Source organism: Miscanthus floridulus, chromosome 8 (assembly GCF_019320115.1).
Source record: "Miscanthus floridulus cultivar M001 chromosome 8, ASM1932011v1, whole genome shotgun sequence".
In the NCBI taxonomy this organism is placed as follows: domain Eukaryota; kingdom Viridiplantae; phylum Streptophyta; class Magnoliopsida; order Poales; family Poaceae; genus Miscanthus; species Miscanthus floridulus.
The window spans coordinates 93,963,164-93,989,955 of NC_089587.1; the positions used below are offsets into that span (position 1 = coordinate 93,963,164).

Below are 26,792 nucleotides of genomic sequence, written 5' to 3' on the forward strand. Positions count from 1 at the left end.
TACAGAGGAATTGCCAAGGACGTCGCAGCTCGGACTGGTCGAGAGATGCCGAAAGGCATGGGGATGGTTCCAAGAGTTCGTGAAGGAGGCAGATGAGTACACGGGTGCACATGTGCTAAGCATGGTGTGTGCCCACTACCCCCTGATCGATCTCAAGTGACTGGAGGCTGGGTACCCGAAGGAGGTAGACCCAAACAAGGCTGAGGAGCTTCGGATGGCCCAGCTGGACCTATCGTCAAAGATAATTGGCGATATTAACTTGTGTGGAGGTGGGACAGCACCTGTATGGGGTACGCCATCGACAAGTTAGCTGGAAACGCCATCAGTTGCAAGCCAACCGACGAAGCTTACGGTCTCGACCAGCCAGGCATCGGTGGGGCCATCCTCTTCAGCTCGACCAGCACAAGAGTCCCTGAGACTCAAGTAGGATATCAGAAGCAGCGAGCAGTAGGTGCCGCGCGCCTCGACCATCCAATGGAATAGGCTTAGAGCTATAGAAGAAGGACATAGTTGTGTTATTGTAAACTTGGGCCTCTTCAGGCAAGCTTGTAATAACGTAACTGTATATCATCATAAGCTTGTTTGCTTTGTATAAAACATATTTTAGCTTGATACTCATGTTGGTGTAACTAAGTGAGAACATGTTAACGTTCTGTTTAGTTGTACCATTTTGCTCGACACGTCATCCCAAAAAGTTTGTGCGGCCCTAGTTTGCCATGTGGTCAGAGTGTGAGGTGCGTGACCTATGCACATGTAGACGCGGACAAGTCAAACCAGGGGGGACCTGTCGATCACCCGTATCATAGAGAGCGGATCCCATGCACGCGTTGGGAGGAATCGGAGACAGGGCCTGCTCCGAAAACCATAGAAGGAATGGTGGTCAGCTTTTACTGGCTAAGTTAGAATAACCATAAAATTCGAAGTGACACATTAGAGTGGTCGGAGAAATCATAATAGCTTTATTGAAGTAAATCGAAAGTACAAAAGGAGTACATATCTCAGTGGTTAAGCATAGAAACATCTAAGCTTGTCGTTGTGCCACGAGTTTGGTACATCCATACTGTCCAGGTGAGCTAACCTGTAAGACGTTGGTCGTGTGACTTCCTTGATCATGAAGGGCCCCTCCCATGGGGTTGCGAGTTTATGGACACTAGCCTGGTTCGTCTTCCACTTCAGGACCAGGTCCCTGACCATGAAGAACCGCTCTTTAACGTTCTTGTTGTAGTACCTGCGCAAAACAGTAAGGTATTTGGCCGTACGTACACAAGAATCGAGCCGCTTCTCTTCTGCGCTATTCACTTCTAGCTCCCGTACTTCATTGACCTTGCCTTCGTCGAAGTTCTCTACCCGTGCTGATCTGAAAGCTATATCTGCTGGGAGGACTGCCTCAGCGCTGTAAACCATAAAGTACGGTGAGACGCCGGTGTTACGACTGGGCTGAGTTCTGAGGCCCCAGACCATGGCTGGTAACTCTTTGAGCCATCTTCCGGGAGCTTTGTCATTTTCTCTGTACATCCTCTTCTTCAATGCGTCCAAGATCATGCCATTGGCCCGCTCAACTTGTCCATTAGCTCTAGGGTGCGCCACCGAGACGTATTTTACTACTATGCTCCTTTCATCGCAGAAGTCCCAAAAAGCGTTCCCGGTGAACTGAGTACCCAGATCAGTGATGATGCTGTTGGGTATGCCGAAACGGTGGATGACCTGGTCGAGGAACATGACAGCCTTTTTTGAGGATGCCTGTACCAGAGGCATGTATTCTATCCACTTAGAAAATTTGTCGATCAGCACAAAGACGCATGTAAATTTCCCAAGAGCTGGTTTGAAGGGCCCGATCATATCCAGTCCCCAGCATGCGATGGGCCAGGAGGATGGTATTGTCTGGATCTCATATGCTGGTACGTGGATTCTCTTGGTGAAGAACTAACAACCCTCACAGTGGCGGACTAGCTTCTCTACGTCGGCTACTACTGACGGCCAATAGAACCCTGCTCATAAAGCCTTACCGACCAGTATTCTTGAGGCCGCGTGGTTGCCGCAGGAGCTAGAGTGGATTTGGTCTAGGAGATGTTCGCCATCCTCCTGGGTTATACACTTCATCAAGATTTCCTCCTTTGCGTTCTTGCACCATAACTTGCCATCGATGAGCAGGTACTGCTTACTACGACGCATCAGGCGCTCGTTTTCTATCCGATCAGTGTAACCGCTGCCATCTATTAGGTACTTGATGAAAGGTATTCTCCAGTCGGGCTCATGAGTGGTCGGAGGCGTTTCGGTGGTGCTCGACGCCAGAACCGTAGCCACCAATTGCTGGTCTGGAGGCTTGTCTGCCATGGAATCTTCCTCTTCGATGGAAGGCGTGAGCAGGTCTTGGACGAATATGCCATGTGGGATTTTGGCTTGGGATGATCCTAACTTTGACAGCGCATCCACTGCTTGATTCTTGTCCCGGACCACGTGTATGTACTCGATGCCATAGAACCTGCTTTCCAGCTTTCTGATCGATTTGTAGTATGCATCCATCTTTTCGCTGGTCGTGTCCCAGTCCTTGTTGAGTTGGTTGATGACCAGAGCAGAGTCTCCATAGACATAGAGACGTTTAATGCCGAGCTCAACCGCAATGCGCAAACCATATAGGCATGCTTCGTACTCGGCGGCATTATTAGATGCTGGAAAATAAATCCTAAGGACGTACCAGAGCTGCTCCTTGGATGGTGACACGAAAAGGACTCCTGCCCCCGCACCGTCAATGTTGAGAGAACCATCAAAGTACATCGTCCAACACTCGTCGGACCCCAGAGAGGCAGGCATGCTTAAGTCTATCCACTCGACAATGAAATTGACGAGTGCCTGAGACTTGATTGTAGCACGGCTTGCAAATTCTAAGGAGAAGGGGCATAGCTCCATTGCCCATTTAACGATGCGCCCATTTGCATCCTTGTTGCTAATGATGTCTCGCAGAGGGTACTCAGTCATGACCACCACACGATATCCGTCGAAGTAATGTTTCAACTTTCGGGATGTTATCAGTATGGCGTAGATCAACTTCTGAATCTGTGGGTACCTGGTCTTGGACTCATTGAGTACCTCACTGATGAAATAGATTGGCCACTGTACCTTGTAGACGTGGCCGAGCTCGTCGTGCTCGACCACCATGGCCGTAGAGACCACTCGATTAGTAGCCGCAATGTAAAGCAAGAGTGTTTCGTCTTCTCTGGGAGTAGTGAGGACCGGAGGTGATGTAAGGTATTGTTTTAGCTGTGTGAAGGGAGCGTCTGCTTCCTCCGACCACTCAAACTTTTCGGATGCTTTGAGCAATTTAAAGAACGGTAATCCTTTTTCGCCTAATCTTGATATGTAACGGCTGAGGGCGGCCATGCATCCGGTAAGCTTCTGAACATCCTTTACCTTTTTAGGCGGCTTCATGTCCAAGACTGCTTTGACTTTCTCCGGGTTAGGGCGTATGCCGTCGTGACTGACGACGTTGCCAAGTAGTATGCCAGAAGGAACACCGAAGATACACTTTTTTGGGTTTAATTTCCACTGGAATGTGTTAAGGGCTACAAAGGTGCGTTCCAGGTTGTCAACAAGGGTATGTGCTTCCTTGGTTTTGACAACTATATCATCAACATAAGCCTCGATGAGGTCGTCTTTTATCTCTTCTTTAAGGTAGGCCTGTATAGCGCGTTGGTAGGTAGCCCCAGCGTTCTTGAGCCCAAACGACATGGTCGTGTAGCAGTAGGCGCCAAAAGGCGTAATAAAAGATGTCTTGATCTGGTCATCCTTTTTGAGAGCGATCTGGTGATAACCAGAGTAGCAATCAAGAAAGGAAAGCAGCTCGCAACCGGCGGTTGAATCTACGACCTCGTCTATGCGAGGTAAACCGAAGGGGTCCTTAGGGCAGTGTTTGTTGAGATCAGTGTAATCAACGCACATTCTCCATTCATTATTCTTTTTGCGTACAAGAACTGGGTTGGCTAACCACTCCGGGTGATACACTTCTTTGATAAATCCAGCTGCCAAAAGCCATATAACTTCTACCCTAATCGCCTCCTTTTTATCGCGAGCGAAACGTCGTAGCTTCTGCTTGATAGGTTTGGCCTTGCTGTTGACATTCAAGGAGTGCTCGATCAAGTTCTGAGGTACACCGGGCATGTCAGCAGGTTTCCATGCGAACACATCCACATTGCTCCTCAAGAACCTAACGAGCGCGTCTTCCTATTTGGGATCTAGGTTGGCCCCGATAAGGGCCGTTTTGCTGGGATCATCGTCGACTAGCTGGATCACCTTGTGCTCCTTGGACTTGATGTTCTTGCGTGGAGCCTCGAGCTCTGGGATCTCCAGGTGGTCGGCGGAGGTCTTCTTAGCGTCGAGCATGGTCTCGGCCATGCGAATAGAGAGGTCGTGAGCCTCTGCTATTTTGAAGCTGTCGTCCTCACAAGTATAAGCTGCGTATACGTTGCCCCTGAGGGTTAGAACTCCTTTCTCAGTAGGCATCTTGAGCACCAGATACCTATAATGAGGTATGGCCATGAACTTGGTGAGCGACGGTCGACCAAGAATAGCATGGTAGGTGCCGTCAAAGTCAGCGACCACGAAGTTGACGTAGTCAGTGCGGAAGTGGTCCGGGGTCCCGAATTGCACAGGTAGCGTGATCTGCTCGAGAGGTGTAGAGCTCTGTCCTGGGAGAACACCCTAGAACTATGCCTCGTATGGCTTGAGATCCGCCTGGGTTATCTTCAGGGCGAGCAGACTGTTCTTGAACAGTATATCGATGGAGCTGCTACCGTCGATCAGCACTTTGTCGAACTGAACCTTGTTGATGCAAGGATCGAGGACCAGGGGAAAACATCCTGGCTCAGGTATTGCGGCCCATTGGTCCTTTTTGCTGAAGGAGATCTCGCGGTGAGACCATGGAGGGAGCCGTGGATCGGCGAGGAGGTTATCGGTGTTGGCCACGTTCAAGCAAGCGCGGGCGAGCAGCTTGCGTTCTCGTTTGGTCTCGATGGACACTTTGCCTCCAATGATGGTGTGCACGTGATCAGTTGGCTTGACGTACTTATGATGGGGATCTGCGTCTTCATCGTCGTTGTCCTTGTTGCGCTGTTCCCCTGCATCGTTAGGCTTGTCGGATGTGTCCGAAGCCTGTTGACGCATGTAGATAGACTTGAGAACGCGACAATTCTCCATAGTATGGTTTGACTTGGGATGGAGCTGGCAGGGCCCTTTCAATGCTTTGGCGTAGTCATCTTCGTAGTTACGACGTCCGCCCCCTTTTTAACGGTATTGACCTCGCCGTCGTCTTCCCGAGCACGCTTGCCCCTGTAATCGTCACGGCGGTTACGCCGCTGATTACGTTGGTCGCGGTGGTCGCGGGAGTCATTGCGCTGGTTGCGGCGGTCAAAATTGTCGTTCCGACCACGATTGCTGCGGTAGTCGTCGCGGTGTGGGAGGTGGTCGAAGCGTGGAACCCTTGCTGCTTCTTCGATAATTATCTTTTTAGCGTCATTGGCGTCCGCATATTTCTTAGCGGTGGCCAGGAGAGTCGTGACCGATTTAGGCCTCTTGCGCAGGAGCTTGTCCCTTAGGGCGTCGTGGAAGCGGAGGCCAGTGATGAAAGCCTCGATTGTCTCGTTGTCGGAGATTGATGGGACCTTGATGCGCATCTCCGAGAAATGCCGGACGTACTCGCGTAGTGGCTCATCTTTTCGATCTCGAATCCGTTGCAGATCATATTTGTTGCCGGGTTGTTCGCAAGTAGCAATGAAGTTGTCGATGAAGGCTTGCTTGAGCTCTTACCAAGAATCGAAGTAGTTCGCCGGTAAGCTGACCAGCCATTGGTGACCTGCATGGCCAACAGCGTCTGGGAAGTAGTTAGACATGACGTGCTCATCAGCCATGGCTGATCTGCACGCAGTTTCATAGAGCATGACCCATAATTCGGAGTTTTCCTTGCCGTCGTACTTCTAAAGTTTCTCGAGCTTGAAGTTTTTGGGCCATATGACTTGGCGAAGGTGCGGAGTAAACTGCTTCAAACCCGGTGGGCCGTGGGTAGTGTCATATTCCATACGGCGATAACTTTCATGGGATGCTCGATCGTTGGCTCTCTGGTTGATGCGATCGCACAGATCGCGTTCCCCGAGGTAGCAGCGGAGATCGTTATTGCCATCACGGCGATCCTGGTTGCCATCCTGATTAACCCTGCGGCCGCAGCGATTATTGCGGTTATCTCAGCGGTTGTCATCTCGAACGTCGCGGTGGTTGTCCTCCCGACGGCGGTTGTCGTCCCGACCACCATCAGGACCACCATTTCCGCCTTGACGGTTGTCTGATGGGTCATTGTTGCGCGAGCTACGTTGGTTGAGTGGCTATGAGCGACTTGAGTATTGGCGGCTGTGGCTTGATTCGACTGAAACGGATGGAGCCCGAGCTTGATTCACCATCTCCGCGGTCTAAGCCATAGCAGCCGTCAGATAAGCTTGTATATCATCGCGAACTGCCTGGGTTTCGGGGGTGTTGGGTAGCCGTTGCATTGTCGCCATAACGACGGCTACGTTGGCGCTTGGAGTCCTAAAGACCTGTTTGTCCCCCACCCTGTCGAAAGCATTGTTGAGGTCGCATGGCTGGACCCTTATGCATCGTGCCTCCTCTTCTGCTTCAGCTTCAATTTGCCGGTGATTAAACCGGTCAATATTGCGTGCCTCGCGTGCAATCCTTTCTTGTTCTGTTTCGCCAATTGCTGGCGGTTCGTCATTGCTGACAACATTGATCAAACCCCCTCGCCTTGGCGGGAAAGACGGGAATTGTGGGAACCCCGGGGCGTGGTCTGGGATATCCAGATCGTATTCGACGCCTTCATCGTCGTGATGCTGGAGCTCGGTGTTGACAGAGGCGTTAGATGCGATGCCAGACGAGGAGCTGGAGTCACCCTCTTGGACCGTGTGGATGGATCCTTCTTGATAATCCTCAATCCGGATCATGTTGATGAAGTTGCTTGGCCTCGGCCGAGGCTGATGTACAAAACACAGATCCGAACAGCATTGTATGTTATACGCGTAGTTGGAGGCAGCGTTTCGCAGGCCGTAGGGCTAGGCCTGGTAGTTCTCCATCGAGGCTTCGTACTCGGAGAGCCAGAGACCTGTCGCGGAGGCTGGCCGGCGACGAGCGGAGCGCCCTTTAGGAGTAGATATGACCACGAGATATGTACCAAGTCGTGTAGGACGACTGGCCCGAGCTAGTCAGGTAGATCTGTTGTGAGGAACGGTTACCTGCTCATTAGGTTGACTTTGAATTGTACTTACCAGAGCTAGGGTTTCAGCGAGTTTGATGCCGACCCGATCGATGGAGTCGAGCAGGTCGGTGTTGTCGATCTGCTTCCCTTTGTAGCGGGGAAGCGGACGACGGGTTGTCGGCGTGGCTGAAGATGATGTAGGCGTGGTTGGAGCCAGATGTACCGTGGTCGGAGCCAGATCCATTGTGGTCAGAGCTGTATCCACCGTGGTCGGAGCCGTGTCCACCATGGTCGGAGCCATAGCCGATGCAGGTGAAGCAGTGGTCGACGCAGATTGAATCTGCGCTTCCTCCATGGTCATAGCGATGAAGTCGTCGGAGCCGGTGGTCCAGGTGATCTGGCCGACGGTGAACGTGAGGCCATTCGGTGTAGCCACGGAGCCGGAGATGATGACCATCTTGTTTGCTTGGAGAGCAGTACGCACAACCCCTACCTGGTGCGCCACTGTCGACGAAATATGGTCGACAGTCTACCTAGGGGTATGCCCAAGGTAGTAGATTGTCGGTAGACAGATGCGCAAGCCACAAATAAGACGGTGACGCAAGATAGACACGAAGTTTTATCCAGGTTCGACCGCCAAGAAGACGTAATACCTACGTCCTGCGTCTGATTGTATTGCTGTATGTCAATGAGAGATGTTTTTTAGAGGGGTCCCCTGCCCGCCTTATATAGTCCGAGGGGTAGGGTTACAGATGTGGAAACTAATTCTAGCCAGTTATAATTGCCATAGGTGGCCGGATAAGGATTCCTATTCTAACCGACCAGGACCTTGCTTGATCGCCAAACCTGCCTTGACTTCTTGCGCGGGACTCCAAATAGGTTGGTCGGACCGCGCGTCGTCTTTTGATGGACCGGACCCTCTGATCTGGGTCGGCCTAAGCCTAGCCGTAAGGGTATAGGGGTTAATACCCCCACATCATATGATAATCTCGCTGACATATTTACTAAGTCCTTACCAACTTCTGTGTTTCAAAAATTGGTACATATAATTGGTATACGATGACTTTGAGATTTGCCAGAATCAGGAGGAGACATCTCCTAAATATTGATCTATACCAGCATCATATTATACTCTTTTCTTTCACAAGTTTTACTTACAAGATTTCTTGTTAAAGTTTTTAATGAGGTAATATTAACATAAGCATGTGTCATATTTTCTATTTTCCCACCGAGGTTTTTGTTGGAAATATCAAAGACACGTATTGCTCTCACAACTCATCCATGGTTTTTCCCTAAAAATGTTTTTCATGTGAGTTATCCAAGAGGCAATACGAATAATATGTCGTCATATTTTCTCATAATTTTTCCACTGGGGTTTTTCAGGAGTTTTAGCGACATATCACTTTATATTGCTCCTCATATTTTTTCTGAAATAGTTTTTGGGGGAGTAATCTATATGTGGTATCTCTAATATTTTTCTCCAGTGGAGTTTTTAAAGAGATACCAATGACATAGTGATTTATTTAAATCACACTCATATATGCTATTTTCTCCTTATTTTTCTATAAGGTTTAAAGGAACTTTTATAGCATATCTATACATACATATTCCTCATATTTTTCCCAGAGGTTTTTTCGAGAAATCCAAGCATACAACTATATTGATCTCAAAGAAGATTCGATCAAAAGAGAGTGTTACAAAACGGTAACAAACACCAGTGATCTCATCAACAAAGGAAGAGAATTAGCAGTGCAGTTAGCACTGTGAAAGGGCATGTCCTAGACTGTTCCAATCGAAGAGATAAATGAACATTTACATTCACATTCAACGAATCCAACGCCGCCGGAGGATACGAACGGAACAAACAAACTGGCTGGCGCGCGCGCGCCCCCCTTCCCATTCCCCGCCCGCCTCTTCCCCTCCATTCCATGGTCGCAGCTCCCAATGGCACGACCTCGCCATATTGGGCAGGCCAGCCGGCTCGCTTCCACCCTTCCTCCTCTCCCATTCCAAATTTAGCTCACCTCCGGCATCGCCGTTCTCGTGTTCCCCTTCCCGCCGCCGCCGGACGACGACAGCCGGCCGGCGGGCCGGCCGCGACGCAACGCGGTGCCGAGGGCTCCTCCTCCTCGTTCTTCCTCGCTCGCACGCGGCATTGTCCGACCGATCGATCCCTTCCACTGAACTGAACGTGAACGTGAACGGCTGGGGCTCGCGCGGATGGACGACCTGAAGGCGAGCCTTGCGCGGCCGATCCAGCTCGCGGAGCAGGTGATCAAGTGGGCGGACGAGGCGCAGACGTGCCGGCAGGAGTGCCAGGACCTCAAGGCCAAGCTGGAGCGCCTCTCCACGCTGCTCCGGCAGGCGGCACGCGCCGACCTCTACGAGCGCCCCGCGCGCCGCATCCTCGAGGACACCGACAAGGCGCTCGACAAGGCCGCCGCGCTGCTGGAGCGCTGCTGCGGCCACGGCTTCGTCCGCCGCGTCTTCACCATCATCCCCGCGGGGTCGTTCAAGAAGGCCTCCTACCTGCTCGACAACTCCCTCGGGGACCTCACCTGGATCCTCCGCGTCTCCAACTACGCCGCCTCCGACGAGGACGAGGAGGACGACCACATCGGCCTGCCCCCCATCGCGCAGAACGAGCCCATCCTCTTCCTCATCTGGGAGCAGATCGCCGTGCTGCAGTACGGCGGGCTCGAGGCCCGCGCCGACGCCGCCGCCAGCGTCGTCTCCCTCGCGCGCGACAACGACCGCTACGGCAGGCTCATCATCGAGGAGGACGGCGTCCCGCCGCTGCTGCGGCTCATCAAGGAGGGACGCGCCGACGCGCAGGAGAGCGCCGCGCTCGCCATCGGGCTCCTCGGCCGCGACCCCGAGTGCGTCGACCTCATGATCCTCGCCGGGGTCTGCACCTCCTTCGTCAAGATCCTCAAGGACGCGCCCATGAAGGTGCAGGGGATGGTGGCGTGGGCGGTCTCCGAGCTCGCCGCCAACCACCCCAAATGCCAGGACGCCTTCCTCCAGCACAACGTCATCCGCCTCCTCGTCTCCCACCTCGCCTTCGAGACGGTGCAGGAGCACTCCAAGTACGCCGTCGCCTCCAAGATGTCCATCCACTCCGTGCTCATGGACAAGAAGAGCAACGACAGCTCACAGGACCCCTCGGGCAGCGGGGAGAAAGCCGCCACTGCCACCACCGCCGCCGCCGTGGCCGCGGCGAAACCAACCGTGGGCGGCGCCGGCGGGACAGGCGCCGGTAGTTCGATGAGTGCGACGGTTCCCGGTCCCAGCGCCAGACCCGTGGGCATGGCCGGGATGAGGCTGCACAACGCGTCCATGTCCGCCACGAGCACGCGGGGGAGGGAGTACGAGGACCCGGAGATCAAAGACTACCTGAAAGCGCACGCCGCCCGGGCGCTGGGCACTCTGGCCACGGGCAACCCGGCCATCTGCAAGAACATCACGGAGTCGAGGGCGCTGCTCTGCTTCTCGATCCTCCTCGAGAAGGCCACGGGCGACGTGCAGTACAACTCGGCGATGGCGCTCGTGGAGATCTGCCGCGTCGCCGAGGAGAACGCCGAGCTCCGGCGGTCGGCGTTCAAGCCCACCTCCCCCTCGGCGCGCGCCGTGGTGGACCAGCTCCTCCGCGTCGTGGAGAAGGCCGACTACGACGACCTCCTCATCCCCTGCATCACGTGCCTGGGGTGTCTGTCGAGGACGTTCCGGGCGACGGAGACCCGGGTCATCGGCCCGCTCGTCAGGCTCCTCGACGAGCGGGAGGCCGACGTGAGCCTGGAGGCCGCGGCGGCGCTGGCCAAGTTCGCGTGCATGGACAACTACCTGCACGTGGACCACTGCAAGTCCATCATCGCCCACGGCGGCGCCAAGCACCTGGTGCAGCTCGTCTACTTCGGCGAGCAGGTGGTCCAGACGGCGGCGCTCGTCCTCGTTTGCTACCTCGCGCACAACGTCCCCGACAGCGAGGACCTCGCGCAGGCCGAGATTTTGACGGTGCTCGACTGGGCGTGGAAGCAGGGATACATGTCACAGGATCCGGTGATCGAGAGCTTGCTGCCCGAGGCCAAGATTAGGATGGAGCTCTACCAGTCCAGAGTAGGATACTATTGATCAAACGCTGCTGTTAACTTGTGTTATTATAAAACGGAAACAGAAACAGAAGGATGGCTGCCGCTTCACCTTCACAATTTCACGTACATCAACTGACTACTGTATATAGATCATTCAGGTAACTTTATTCATAGTCTGGTTAAACTTCTTATGTTCATTCAGAGGGAAAAAAACATAGGTGAAACTTTTTTGAAGTAATCCGTGTCGTTTTCATGTTTGGTTGGGACCTAGCTTCTTGATACTGGAGGCGATCGTAAAGTTTTGTTTTGAGGATATCATCAGAAGGTTTTTTCTTATAGGTTTTCCTAAACCTGTATCTCATTTGGTGGTGAACAATGTGGTATAGCATAACCCTTCTTAGGGGACATACTTATCCCTTGATAGTGGAGGCAAAATCAGTGAAGTTTTGTTTGTGTGGATATCAGCATCAGCTTTAATTCTTAACTCTATCTTATTTGGTGACTAGCACAGCCACATTTTTGGGGCAGATCAGCATATTGTACTCTGTCTTGTCACTTGAACCTGCTCATTGATGTATATTAGGTTTTACTCATTTACTGAAAAAGAATTTCTTTGACATGAATCACGTGGTTTCTTTGCTGGCTCTTAAGGAATCCATCCATGTACTGTGCTAATTAATGCAGGAACTTGAACCATATACAGCGCTAAATATTTTATGCTGATCTCTGTTGGACAAAAAGAATTTGTATCTTCATTTGTTAATTGGGAAATACTAATAGTCCATTTACTACTCTCAACTATTCAGTTTGTTACTCGTTTAACTCAATTTGTTCTCTCAAACGCTAAACCGGACCAGCCCCAAATGAACATTTTCTTATTTTTCCATCCATGTTGTAGAAGAACAGGTCTATGATCCTAGTCTTCCGGGTCTTCCTAGCATGTAGGAAACCGTTAGTCCTCTAGACCACTCGTTCTCTGTATATGTACAAGCTCCATCTGGTGAATACAATTGAGCACTTCAGTCACTTGTTCTCTTACATGGTATCAGCCGCTTCCTGCTCCATTCTTCCGCTGCCTCTCTCACTGCTCTACGTCGTCTTCCTCATGGCGTCACCCTCCCAATCCTCCAGCTCCTCTCGCAGTGCCGCGTCCAACCCCTTCGCCACTCTTCCCGACGCGGACACTCCCACTGCTGCCACGATTGCCATGGTCAACATTCGGGCCCATGTTCTAGTGATCCTCGAAATGGACGCCGCCAATTTCCGCCAGTGGCGTACCTTCTTTGAACCGACGTTCAAGAAGTTTGGCCTCATGGATCATGTGGATGGCACCATTGACGCCGCCCTCATGCAACATGACCCCGAGTGGTGCCAGAACGACTCGAGCATCAACTCTTGGCTCTACACTACTCTGTCCAAGGACCTGATGGATGCGGTCTATCAGCCCCGCTCCACGGCGCAATCCGTCTGGCAGGCGATCAACAGCCAGTTCCTCGACAACAGCCTCCAGCGCGCCATCTTCCTGCAATAAGACTTCCACAGTCTCTATCAAGGGGACATGTCGATCACGGAGTACTGTGGCCGTCTCAAGTAGTTGGCCGACGCCCTGCCGCCGTCACCGATCAGGCCCTCGTCATCAACACTCTCCGCGGCCTCCATCCTGACTACAGTGGCGCCGTCGCCGTCCTCTCCTCCAAGGTGCCGCCGCCCACGTTCCTCTACACTCGGTCCTACCTCGTGCAGGAGGAGCAGCGCAAGTCTCTAACACGCAAGATGGCGGCTGCCATGGCACTCCTCGCGGCGGGCTCCTCCAACACGGGCTCCTCCAACACTTCTGCTCCACCTCGGCCCGCCAACCATGGCGGCCATGCTCCTTCCTCCACGGGCGGTGATCGCCGCAAAAAGCGCAAGAACGCGGACGGGCGGTTCCGCAATACCGGGAACGCCTCTAGCACCGCTCATCCACAAGGTGGATCCGCTTCTTCCGGGCCTCCGCCATCGTGGGGCCAGGCATACAATCCGTGGACTGGCTACGTGCAGGCCTGGCCCACGAACCAATGGCGTGCTCCGCCTCAGGGTGCCCTCGCCCAGCGTCCCGGTACGCCCCAGCCATAGGCGCTGGCTGCGTTCCAGGCGCCCCAGCTCCCGCAAGCGCCACAGATCGGTTTCGGCGAGGCGAACCCCTTCGCCATGCAGCAACAGCAGCCTCCTCATGGCCTCCTCTCCGCCCTCCACGATGCGTCGACTCACGCTCCGCTTGGAGGACACGGTGGTGGTGATTGGTTCCTCGACATCGGGGCCACCTCTCACATGGCCTCCAATTCCGGTATCCTCTCATCCCCTTCGTCCCTTCCTTCACCCTCTCATATTATTGTTGGCAACGGTGCTCCCCTTTCGGTCCAGTCCCATGGACACGCTCTTTTGCCTACACCATCCTCATCTCTTAAACTGAATAATATTCTTATCTCCCCTCATTTGATTAAGAACCTTATTTCAGTTCGTTCTCTCACCCGCAACAATTCCGTTTCTGTCGAATTTGACCCGTGTGGTTTTTCCATAAAGGATCTTCGTTCCAAGACGGTTCTGCTCCGCTGTGACTCATCCGGCGATCTCTATCCCCTTCGATGGCCGACATCCAGTGGTCCAGCGCAAGCTCAGGCTCTTCTGGCCTCCCAAGACTCCAAGCTGTGGCATGCCCGTCTTGGCCGTCCAGGAGAGGACTCCTTGCGTCGTGTCTTGCATTCCTTTGGTTTTTCCTGTAGCAAATCCGGCAAACACACATGCCATGCATGTCGCTTGGGCAAGCATGTGCGTTTGCCCTTTACCACCTCCAATAATGTTTCTTCTTCTCCTTTTGATCTCCTTCACTGTGATGTCTGGACCTCACCAATAACAAGCAATTCTGGTTTTCAGTTTTACTTAGTTGTACTTGATGATTATTCTCACTATGTCTGGACATTCCCACTCCGTCGTAAGTCGGATGTTCTTCCCACTTTAATTTCTTTCCATGCGTTTGTGCGAACTCAGTTCCAGCGTGACATCAAGTGTTTTCACACTGATAATGGTCGCGAATTCGATAGCACTGCAACTCGAGCTTTCTGCACCACGCATGGCATTTCACTGCGCCTCACTTGTCCGTATACGTCCCAGCAAAATGGACGAGCTGAGCGGGTCTTGCGCACGATCAATGACAGTGTGCGTGCACTGCTGTTCCATGCTTCTATCCCACCCCGTTTTTGGCCGGATGCTCTCAGCACTGCTACATACTTGATCAACCGCCGACCATGTCGCCCACGCGCTCAGCAAACCCCGCATGAGCTCCTCTTTGGCGTGCCACCCACATATGAACACCTACGCACTTTTGGTTGCCTTTGCTACCCCAACACTGCTGCTACCGCACCGCACAAACTCGCCCCCCGCTCGATCAAGTGCATCTTCTTGGGTTATCCAGCGGAACAACGAGGATATCGCTGCTACGACCCTGAGTCTCGTCGTGTACTAACCTCTCGTCATGTATATTTCGACGAGAACGTTTTTCCTTTTGCTCAGGAGCTACCTGTGCCCGCCACTGTGTCACCGGCACGTTCTCAGCCTCTTCATCAGGACGTGATGATTCTGCCTCCACCATGTCGTCAGCAGGCAGCTGGTGCTCCAGCTCCACAACCTGTGATCAGCACTACTAGTGCGCCATAGGTGCATCAGCCGAGCACCACATCTTCCACGTCTACGACGGCTGCGACCACCCGCTCTGGGTCCACAACGGCGCTGCCTCACCTCATCGACGACCACGCTGCAGTACAGCCACCATCACGCACTGCAACACCTCTGGCGGATTCTACGACAGTGGCCACGACGTCTGGTGCAGGGCCAGCCGAGCCGCCTCGGCATCCCATGATGACTCGAGGCCGCCACGGCATCGTCCTCCCCAACCCGAAGTACGCCAACCTCACCACCACCACGACGCTGTCTTCTCCACCAGGCTCTGTCCATGCCGCGCTCCGCGATCTGACATGGCGGCAGGCGATGCAAGAGGAGTACGATGCCCTCGTGTCCAATGGCACCTGGACACTCGTGCCACGGCTGGTTGGTGCAAACGTCATCACAGGGAAGTGGATCTTCAAGAACAAACTGAACCTCGACGGAACCCTGGAGCGCCGCAAGGCTCGATGGGTGGTCCGTGGGTTCAACCAGCGTGCGGGCGTCGACTCCCACCAGACCTTCTCGCCGGTCGTCAAACCTGCAACAATTCGGACAGTCCTTCATCTTGCAGCTTCGCGTTCGTGGCCGGTACATCAACTCGATGTCAAGAATGCGTTCTTGCACGGCGACCTTGTCGAACAAGTGTTCTGCCATCAACCTGCAGGCTTCATCGATCAGAGATACCCGAACCATGTCTGTCGTCTTGTCAAGTCCCTCTATGGACTTAAACAAGCGCCCAGGGCGTGGTTTGAGCGTCTTGGTGGCTAGCTCCGGTGCCTTGGCTTCATCTCCACCGGCTCCGATGCATCGCTCTTCGTCTTCACTCACACTGGTCAGACAACTTATTTGCTTGTCTATGTCGATGACATCCTGCTCACCGCTTCGACAAGTGATTTCTTGGCACACATCGTCAAGCTGCTTCGCCAAGAATTTGCAATGAAGGATCTTGGTGACATCCGGTTCTTCCTCGGTGTGCAAGTTCGGCGCGACGAACATGGCTTCTTCCTCAACCAAGCACAATATGCTGAAGACATTCTTGAACACGCTGGGATGCTGAACTGCAAGTCTGCTCCGACACCGGTCGACACCAAGCCAAAGCTCTCCCTGACGGAGGGTGCCCTCTTCAATGACCCGACGTTCTACCGCAGCATTGTGGGTGCACTCCAGTACCTGACCTTGACACGTCCTGATCTTGCATATGCTGTGAATCAGGCGTGCTTGTTCATGCACGCGCCACGGGAAGTACACTGGGGAATTGTCAAGCGCATTCTCCGGTACCTGCGTGGAACACTCGACAATGGTCTGCGCATCTCGGCATCACCGACAACGCACCTGACTGCCTACTCCGACGCAGATTGGGCAGGGTGCCCTGACACCCGACGATCCACATTAGGCTACTGCGTGTTCCTTGGTGACTCATTGGTGTCTTGGTCGTCCAAGCGATAGACCATGGTATCTCGATCAAGTGCCGAAGCCGAATACCGCGGCGTGGCACACGCCACAGCGGAGTGTGCTGGCTCAGGAACCTTTTGCAAGAGCTGCACGTTCCAATCAACAAGGCCACAGTAATTTATTGCGACAACATTTCAGCGGTGTATCTCTCTGAAAATCCAGTTCATTATCGGCGTACAAAGCATGTTGAGCTGGATCTGCACTTCGTGCGTGAGAAGGTTGCACTTGGGCAGCTTCGTGTTGTTCAAGTACAAACTACACACTAGTATGCTGATATCATGACGAAGGGTTTGCCCAGTGCATTGTTCAACCAGTTTAAGTCTAGCTTGTGCGTTTCTAACACCGATGATGTAACTGAGGGGGGGTGGGGGGGGGGGGGGGGGGGGGGGGTGTAGAAGAACATGTCTATGATCCTAGTCTTCCGGGTCTTCCTAGCATGTAGGAAACCGTTAGTCCTCTAGACCACTCGTTCTCTGTATATGTACAAGCTCCATCTGGTGAATACAATTGAGCACTTCAGTCACTTGTTCTCTTACACATGTCAAAGCTATGTTCTGGGTTTAAATTGTGTAAGGTGTGCCGGCATCATCATATACCCTATGATACATAAATAGTTCTGATTTTTTTTTCACGCTTGCTTTTATCAATTGGGAGCACTTAAATTTACATTAGCCCTCCACATATACACAAAAGTGCATGAAAAATAAGCAAAAAAAAAAAAAAACATCAGAGTATTTTTTTTCAGCATATATTATGATACCAGCTAATTACCCAAAAGATTTGAACACATGACATAACTCGTACAAGGAGCAACAGTTTTTTTTTTAAAAAAAAATCCCGTACATCATTGGGAGTGAATTGGACCATTTAAATAGTTCTTGGGACAAAATAGAATCGATATCTCGTATAGGGGTTCAAACTTCAAAGCGACAAAGTGAATTGCTTGGGCTAGTCAAATTGATTGTTTTGGTTTGACAAATATTGTCACAAATTAAAGAACGTTTATTACTTTTCTAACTGTGCTACCTAGCTGCAAGTCTGCTTTCGCTGTCCACCGACGAGCAGCATATATATGTCGAAGAATTATGGAAAGCAGAACAATTTAGCTCTTTCTCTCATCAAGTTCAATTTGCGAATACAACATGTTCTAGACTAAGCTTTAGGAGTTTTCTTTTGGGTGGATGATATGCCCTTTCGCTATAGCTGGAAGAAAGCACCCACGTCTCAGTTCAGAAAGGCAGAAGGTTTGAGGCTTCTTGGTTGTTGTAGTGCGTCTTTAGGGACAAATCCATTGCCAACCCTTGTCCTCAATTTCTTTTTCTTTTTCTTTTTGCTAAGTATCCTCAATTTCCTAGATAACATAAATAAAGAAGTTCTGTCATTTTCACGCTTTGACCCAATCTTTTTTGCTGGCGCATGTCCTATTTGGATCCGATTCAGACATGCAATATGCGTCTTATCGTCATATGCACCGTCGATTCTTAACAACTGCTGCAGCGAATTGATAGGTGCGTGCATCAGTCGTGTTGTATTGAAGTACCGGATCGAATGCACAGTTGATGTGGCCATATCCATTTCTTTGAAGCTTATGTTTACTTGAACTTATCAGCCTTACTTATTAATCATGGTACAGTCTCATCATAAATTAGTGAACCGTACCTTTCAGCCTAGCTTTTTAGCGAAGAACAAGGAGGGGGGTTTGCGACCCTGCGAATGCAACCATCTGGGCTTGCTCTTAACATTCATTCACTTGTACAGTAGCTCAACTATCTTAGGCACTGCCAGGTTCAAAATTTTCACCAACTGTTTTGCAGGAATTTTGCGAGATTCAGTGTTTCCGTCGTTACGAGGAAGGCAGACACGGACTGAGGGCCTGGACCTGTAGGTGGTACCCTGCAGCACGCAGCAGTCTGTTTGGATGAGTGGGGGAGAGAGATCGGCCAAGTGAGGTTCGGGTGATTAGGCGGTGCAGACGAATCTTATCAGCGTTGCAATTTGCACTGCCCAGAATCTGAGCCTGAATCCAAAGGTAAGGCATGGGTGCATGGTCTGTAAGATTCTGCTGGTGATTCCTTCGCACGACAGCCAAAGCGATCAGGATTAGGCGCATGATGGTCCAGCGTTCCATCAGGATCGGATGAGCTGCTGCTGAAGCGGCAACAGCAAAGTGATGTGCAAGCAGAGGCAGGAGTCCAGGACAGCGTCAGGACCGGCCGACATCGCACAGTGGGCACGTGCCCATGCACTCCCTGGGAGGCTGGGATGCCGCCTCTATCCGCCCTCGCCGACGTGTCGATGGCGCGTCGTCGATCGCTCCGTCAGTTTTCGGGGCCACATCGACTGGAACATACTCAGCCCGGCCGGGAGCGCCGCCGCCCGCGGCTTCGCCGGTCAGTCGGCACGACTACACGAGTCCAGCCAGGTCCAGCAGCAGCAGCGCCCGATCGGCACGGCACATCGCGTCATCGCCAATGGTGGAGTCTGGAGTGGAGGACGACGCACGCTGAGGCCAGCGATACTTTTCTTTCCTTTCCTTTTCATTCACAAAGGAAGGGGAGGACAGGGCAAAGGGGCAGGCAGTCAGGTCGATCGGGCCACCGTGAGGATTGGGAAGAGCAGTGAGGCGGCGGCGGCTGCTGCTGCTCGTGTTAGGGAAAGACGATCGCGGCTGCCTTTCCACGGCGGCCTCCTCGCCCAGTCGTCCTCGACTCCTTGTGTTGCCACTCCACTCCCGCAGGCGCCGCGCGTGTCCCGTAGTACTAGTAGACACGATCCATCGTCGGTCGGTCGGTCGGTTTGCTTACGTGCGAAGAATCGGCCTCAAGAAGACCTACGCGGACCGCACGTGGATTCCCCAGCCTTTCTCGCTGTCGCGTGCCTGGCCCTTGGATCGCCGATCGGACCGCTAGCGGCCAGCCAGGCGAGCGAGCGGGAGGGCGCCCCACTTCCACGTTGGGAGAGCACGGACTCGCGAACGTGGTGCCAACCGAGTCAACTATGCATATGCGTCGCGGCCTTTCGTACATCCAAGTACAAAACCGCCCAATGAGGCAATGACGTGACGTACGCTCCCGATGCGTGGCAGCGACAGGTATTCTACGCAGCGGAAGCAGACAAGAGGTTGTCGTCACCAGCTACTCTACTCACCAACGCCAAGCCAAACTAGAATTGGCAATCATCGGGCAGCCACTGGCCCCGCCTGTTCTCCTCCCATGTCATGCTCGTGCTCCCGGAATCTGTAGCTACCGTGCTGTATTTCTCTCCCAAAATGTTTCTCAAACACGACTGACTGCATGAGCCACGACTCGTGAATGAATGAAAAAGGAGGGTGAGCCACGCCAGATCTGTTTTGTCCCTTTGAATAGGACCCTTCCAAATCGCTGATTGCTTGACCCATGAGACGAGAGGAGAGAACGGAACTCATCTCGGTTTGAATTGACTGACTGGTTTGCTGCCGGTGCCGGCCGGTCCTCACCGTCCGTCCCCGGCGGTTATAAAACCGGCAAGCCACGCACGGCACGCCTCCCGGCTTCCGCAGCCCCACCCCCACATCGGCGCATCCCCCGTTCCCCCCCCGCTCCGCAAGCGAAGGCGAGGCGAGGTAGGGGGATACGGGCCGTGAGGGTCGCGCCCACTTCCACGGGTCCACCTCCCCCTCCACTCCCCCCAACCGCCGCCGCCGCCGCCGCCGCCGCCGCCGCCTTATTACATGGCCGCACACGCCCCGGCTCCTCCTCACTCTAGCTAGTACCAATCGCCCATCCAGCCTCACAATCGAGCTCCCGACCACCAGCACGCCTCGCGCTCGAGCTTCCCTCCCAGCACTGTGCCACCTCCTTCAATGGCTTCTCGGGCGCGCCTGCCGGGCTCGCCGGCCTCGATCGCCGTCCTCATCCTCTCCTTCTTCCAAGGTACGTACGTGTCGGCTCTGATTCGTTTCCTCGCCTTTGGATTGATTGCTTGGATTCGTGGGGGGGTGGATGGGCAAGCCGTAAGTATGACTGACTGAACCCGCGTCGGTTGTTTCCGGTGTGGTGCCCGCGTCCGTCCGTCCGTCGCGCAGGGTCGGTGTGCGGCATCACGTTCACCTTCACCAACCGCTGCGACGACACGGTGTGGCCGGGCCTGCTGTCGGGCTCGGGGACGCCGCCGCTGGAGACGACGGGGTTCGCGCTGTCTCCAGGGCAGTCGCGCTCGCTGTACGCGCCGCAGGGGTGGTCGGGCCGCTTCTGGGGCCGGTCCGGCTGCGCCTTCGACGGCTCCGGCAAGGGCTCCTGCGCCACGGGCGACTGCGGATCCGGCGAGGTCGAGTGCCGCGGCGCGGGGGCGTCCCCGCCCGCCACGCTCGCCGAGTTCACGCTCGACGGCGCGGGGGGCAAGGACTTCTACGACGTCAGCCTCGTCGACGGCTACAACCTGCCCATGCTCGTGCAGGCCGCCGCGCCGGACTGCCCCGACACGGGTTGCCTCGTCGACCTCAACGAGCGCTGCCCCGACGAGCTCCGCGCCGACGATGGCCGCGCCTGCCGCAGCGCGTGCGAGGCGTTCGGCAGCCCCGAGTACTGCTGCAACGGCGCCTACGGCAACCCCAACACCTGCCACCCGTCGCAGTACTCGCAGCTCTTCAAGTCGGCGTGCCCAAAGTCCTACAGCTACGCCTACGACGACGCCACATCCACCTTCACCTGCAACCACACCGATTACACCATCACCTTCTGCCCCAAATCCACTCCGACCAGGTTAGGTTCTTCTCATTACCTCTTGCTCACTTTCAGTTTCAGTTGCAATTTCGAGCTGCAATGCTTGTTTGACATAGATTACGTGAGGAGGAGGAGGTCTTGATTCGGAATTCTTAGTCTTGGAGCAAAGCAAAGAAGCTTTGATTTGTACTCTTCTCTTTCCCATCTTTTTCCTTCTGTCCCCACTCGGCACCTTGCCACCTTGTGTGCTGTGTGACTAGAAAGTCACAACTGCCGAGTTGGAACTGCAAGGAACACATCAGACTGATCGAGGGTCTCACATCTGTTGCTTAGTTAACTTCACAAGTTCATGCTCTTGTTGACGAACTACTAATATGCTGTGCAGACTTCATCAATATTTATTTTGACATTTTTGCAGCGACAAATCCAAACATTCGTCGCGGAGGCCAAGCCACGAGCAACTGGAAGATTCAGTGTGGCTTGCATCCTTGAAGGCAAGTGACGCCAGTGCTCTGAAAATAACGTCATGGTGGTCGGCGTCCACTGTGCTCCGATCTGCCCTGGCAATTGCAGTGGTGACCTTGCTTGTTGCACAACTTGCACCGTATCATCCCATGGTCAGCTTGCTATGATTCGGTAAGGTGCGATCCACAAGTTATTTTCAGACTGGAAGAGGATTAGAGCAGCAGTAGTGATCAGCAATGGGTTGAGAATATTCTGTAGGCTTTTTGTTTGTGGATAGGTGCTAGAAACGGAATGATGTGTTACAAGTTGGCAATCGGAATTCCATGAATGCATTGCATAAGCTCATAGCCTTTCGGAAACATTTCTCTTTGCATTATTCTCTTCTTTGCGCATCAACTGTTTTTCTTTGGGGGGCGTGATCGACGCCGCATGCTGACCCGGCGTCACATTGGAATGACAAGAATATGCGATCTGATATCTCAAATGGATATTGTAACCATTTGATCTGCACAGGTGCACAGAGTGATGCGATTCAGGTTGCCATGTTGTCGTCGGGTCCCTTTTTCTACTTTTTCAGTAAGGCGCGTAAAAAAATATCCCAGATGGATACTGTAACCATTTGATCTGCAGAGGACGTACCACCGGGAGCTGGTTGTTCGCAGCGCCGCCGTCCACAGTACAGAGTTTGTTTGCTATGTGGAAGCCTACAAAGCTGCATGCCAATATTGCATCATCTTCCTTGCCTTTTCCTATTAGCTTGTACACAGTATACTACCAGTATTTGGAAGATCTTAAAATATCATAAATAATAATAATAAAAAACATTCGAAAGAACAAAATAAGCCATTACTTGTCATAATATACATATTGGCAGCTTATAATAATGACAAATTTGCTCAAATCATATCTTCAATAAATAGTCAATCCATAGATACCTACACAGAAGACTAGCAACCCAACATTTTAATCCCAAGGAACAATCGCTCAAAGACAAATTCTGCAATTTAATATCAATGAACAAGTGCTCAAACACAAATTCTGCATTCTTTACTCATCAGCAAGATTCCTCCAATATGCTAGAAGTTTTATTCTAACATTGAGAATACATAACCTGGATAAAATATAGGCAAATTTTGCCGTGGGACACCGCATAAACTTTTAATTGGCTAGCACACACCGCAACGACACTTCTTTATCTAGTACCATTATAAATTCTTTGTTATTTGCCAGTGGACACCGCGCTGATTAAAATAAGAATTTCTTGTGTCAGGGATGGAGTAGACGATTTTGCCCCAGCCGGCTTGAGTCGCGTTCGTGGTCTAGTTGAACCACATAAACCAGATCGGACCCGGACCGGACCCGCACCCGTCTTCCTCTCCATTCTTCTCAGCCTCATTCTCTCCCTGTCCTCCGTCTCCCTTTTGCAGGAACCCTAGTTCCTTAGGTTTGGGCTTCTGGGATGGCATCGAGCTCACATTCCACCCCCTACGGCGCGCCTCACTTGCCCCCCTTGTCTGTTGAGCCGTACAGGGACCCTGCAGGCTTCTTGCCATTGTTTGCTTGCTCCAAGTGCGGAACCAAACTCATCCGATGCGTCTCGCAGAAGACCGGTAGCAAGGGGAAGAGGTTCTACAAGTGTCCACTGCTTGAGCATGTAAGTTTTTGTTGACTTGTTATTGTCATGGTGATAGATCTGGTTTTTTAAGTTCAAGTTGTCCCATCTATGGTTTGCAGACCGATTTTGCTTGTGGCACATACATGTTTGAAGAACAGTATGCGGAATACTTGGTCGCCCAAGGCCATCTTCCCCGCGGTTGCAGTCAGATAAGAGGACGAGACGGCATGGCGCTGGAGGTGGTGAAGGCTGACAATGACATGGTGAAGGCCTACCAAGGTGTTGAGGCCTGCCAAGATCTGCTGCACAGTGTTGTCATTCATCTGAAAGATTCAGAGGCAATGCTCAAGGCTCTAGTTGACAGCCACGCCACTTTTAACAACAATATTGAAAAGATAGGAGAGAGGCTGCTTGTAGTTGCTGCTGCAAAACTTTTCGTTTTAGTGTTAGTGTTGTTGGTTAAGTGAAGATGGTAGCAGCCTAACATGTATCCAGCTATTTGTAAGACTTTGTTTGTGAACCTGTTTCCAGCTAGTTGATAAATGTGCAACTTGCCATATGAGACTACATAACTGATGTTGATAAATGTGCAACTTGCCATATGAGACTACATAACTTGCCATATGAGACTACAACAGGCATTACATAAGTCTGACTTTGACATAACAGGTCCATTACCCGTTCTACATAAATGTGGCATTATACAAAAGAAGTCATAACTGGCATCACAAGTCCATTATTAGTTTCTTCTTGCTCACCCTCTTGTTGGAAACATCATGTGCAATGGTCACAGTCTTGCTTGTTCCCTCTGTAGTAGTCTTTGTTTTCTTGTTGGTCTTGCTTGTCTTAGTTGTGATCAGCTTCTTCATCTTCTTACTCTGCGGCAAGCCTTCAGGTGCATCTACCAACGCCCTTTTGTGGCTGTTAGGAAGTAGAAACAAGGTAAAACATTCAGAACACAAAGAAGTAATAATTCTGAGAAAAATAAAGTGTCCACTGCTTCATGTTACCTTCTAGTGTTTGTTGCTGGGCTGTTTGTTAGTGCTGGCGTTGGTGTTGCAACACTAATAGAATGGCCTTCAATATGTGACTGTTGGGTGGACACAGTGGTTGTACCACTACATTTCTTTGTCCTCACCCTCTTTGGCTTAGGTGGGGGTGCATCAAAATAATAAAATTACAGGTCTTCATCATATGACCGAACTAACCACACCTCTTGCAATGCATCTGCCTACATTTCTTACCACCTTCTTCAGAACTTTTGATCCTTCTATTTCTTGGACGCCCTATAGCCCTTTTGAAATGGGGAGGCCATAGTTTGAAATCCATTTGAACTTTAGGCCACTGAGTTCTATCTGTCATTGGGCGTACCACATTCTCATAGGCTTTCTTGAACATAGCAACAAAGTAGTAGTTGTCTACATAATCTTTCACACTTCTGTTGTGCATAGAATTTATGAGACAATGAGCATGAGTACAGGGCAATCCAGTAATCTGCCACCTCTGACAACTGCATGTCCTAGTCTCAAGGTCCACAGTGTGCCTCCAAGTTTTTAGTTCCTTTGTAGTGCCTTGAATCTCAGCAGTATTGTTAGGACCTCTGTGTATCACATAGTGCAAGTTCCTGCTCATAGCATGAAGTTTTTTGTGATGTGAGGCAAGATCTTGTCTGTCATCCTGCTTGATAGTGTCCTCCTAATATCTTGTTTCTCCATTATCATTTGCCTTATCCTGTCCAACAGTGGGATTACAGGCATTGATTTCTCATGCCTAATCCAACTGTTTGAATGTCTCTGCTATGTTGTTAGTAACATAGTCACACTTGCTTGCATGAGAAAACTTCCATCTGGCCCATAAGTGTCTATGGTTGTCTTCTATCTACTTCATAGCCCTTGGTGAAGCTTTCTACATTATGCTATAATGATGGTCATGGTGTCTTTGGTTGTAAGCTCTGCTGGCTGGCCACAGGTGCTTCTTGAACACAGCCCCTCTATACCTCTTATTAAAATTCTTCACAAGATGCCTCATGCACTCTCTATGCTCAACTCCATTGTAGAAAACAGAAGTCACTCCCTTGTCAATTTCTTTGCCAGCATCTGTGCAAATTACTAGCCCAGGAGGAGATCCAATGGCAACCTATAGCTGCTGAAAAACCATTTCCAATTTTTAGCAGATTCAGACTCAAAGACACCATAAGCTACTGGAAAAAGCCAGTTGTGTCCATCCACAGCTGATGCTGAAGCTAACTGTCCTCTCCACCTTCCAGTTAGATGTGTTGAGTCAACCCTAAGGAAAGGTCTGCACCCATTCAAGAACCCATCAACACAACTCTTAAAATCCACAAACATCCTTGTGAACCTCATCTTCTTACCCTCTTTTGCCCAATCAATTTCCACAAAGCTTCCTGGATTCTTTCTCTCCACCTTAGCCTTGAATCTAAAAGCATCTTCAAAACTATCATCCCATCTGCCCTGTATGTCTTCTATAGCCATCTGTCTTCCATCCCACACAACATAGTAGGATAGTTGGATGTTGTACTTCTTCTCTAAATCTTTCTTAAGTTCTACTGCTCCTTTTGTTGGTTCATCCCTCAGGATGTCAATAACCCTGTCCCTCACCCATGCATTGGTAGCCATGCAGTTCTAGTTGAGTTTGGATGTGCTGGCACAAGTATGCTTCTCATACTACCTCTTTATCTACATAAAAAGACATACACAACATCATTCATATATCACAAAAAATACAACATCATACATGGCAAGTTATGTAGTCTCATATGGCAAGTTATGTAGTCTCATATGGCAAGTTGCACATTTATCAACATCAGTTATGTAGTCTCATATGGCAAGTTATGTAGTCTCATATGACAAGTCGCACATTTATCAACATCAGTTATGTAGTCTCATATGGCAAGTTGCACAAGTTACAGACCTGCCAAGTCCTACCATCCTGCAGTTGAGAAGCATGGATTCTCCACTTGCACTTCTTCTTATTGCTCTTGGATCCCTTGCAGTACCCTCTGTACCTTTTGGACTCACTGTAAGGACCTACAATTTCAAACTCGTTAAGCACTGCAAATTGGTATAGCTGCATCAGTAGTTAGATTGGTTAGCATTTGGTGTGCTTGTCGAAGAATGACAAATTGAAGCCCTGATTTTTTTCCATAAGACAGCTTCTGTGCTACATCCTCTGTCAACTCCTTCAAATTCATAGTGTCCCTATCCAGTATGAGCTGAAAATCTGATGCACTGTGCTACACATTTCTACCGTCATCACAAGCCTCGACATAAGCTGGGACACGCACTACTATCCTTAAAGCAGAACTACTATCCATCCTAAAAAATGGACAGGAACAACACATATGAAATCCCTAAAATCGGCCAAACAACTACTTCTAACCACAAATCAACGCAACAACCAAGACTGACCACAATCAAGAAGGGCGCATAGGAGCAAAGTGCATACCTGTTAGGAACCTATGATAGATTGAGGCCCTTTGACGGAGAATCAATACTCGGGCGGAGCCGCTTCAGTTTTGG

At 51.4% G+C, this 26,792-nt stretch overlaps 3 protein-coding genes across 3 annotated transcripts; all 3 read left to right on the plus strand.

Annotated features, from left to right (window-relative positions):
• Nucleotides 1-8,962: 8,962 nt before the first annotated feature.
• LOC136472962 (uncharacterized) lies at nt 8,963-11,575 on the plus strand. The gene has a single exon (XM_066470663.1). It carries the CDS (start codon nt 9,452-9,454, stop codon nt 11,360-11,362), a length of 1,911 nt encoding a protein of 636 aa, XP_066326760.1. The 5' UTR covers nt 8,963-9,451; the 3' UTR covers nt 11,363-11,575.
• A 3,641-nt stretch (nt 11,576-15,216) lies between these two features.
• On the plus strand, nt 15,217-16,467 carry LOC136469594 (uncharacterized mitochondrial protein AtMg00810-like). The gene is made up of 2 exons (XM_066467722.1): nt 15,217-15,609; nt 15,859-16,467. Exons 1-2 carry the CDS (start codon nt 15,217-15,219, stop codon nt 16,465-16,467), a joined length of 1,002 nt encoding a protein of 333 aa, XP_066323819.1.
• A 3,423-nt stretch (nt 16,468-19,890) lies between these two features.
• On the plus strand, nt 19,891-23,839 carry LOC136477007 (thaumatin-like protein 1). The gene is made up of 4 exons (XM_066475009.1): nt 19,891-20,384; nt 20,537-21,212; nt 21,592-23,292; nt 23,373-23,839. Exons 1-3 carry the CDS (start codon nt 20,315-20,317, stop codon nt 21,803-21,805), a joined length of 960 nt encoding a protein of 319 aa, XP_066331106.1. The 5' UTR covers nt 19,891-20,314; the 3' UTR covers nt 21,806-23,292; nt 23,373-23,839.
• Nucleotides 23,840-26,792: the final 2,953 nt, after the last annotated feature.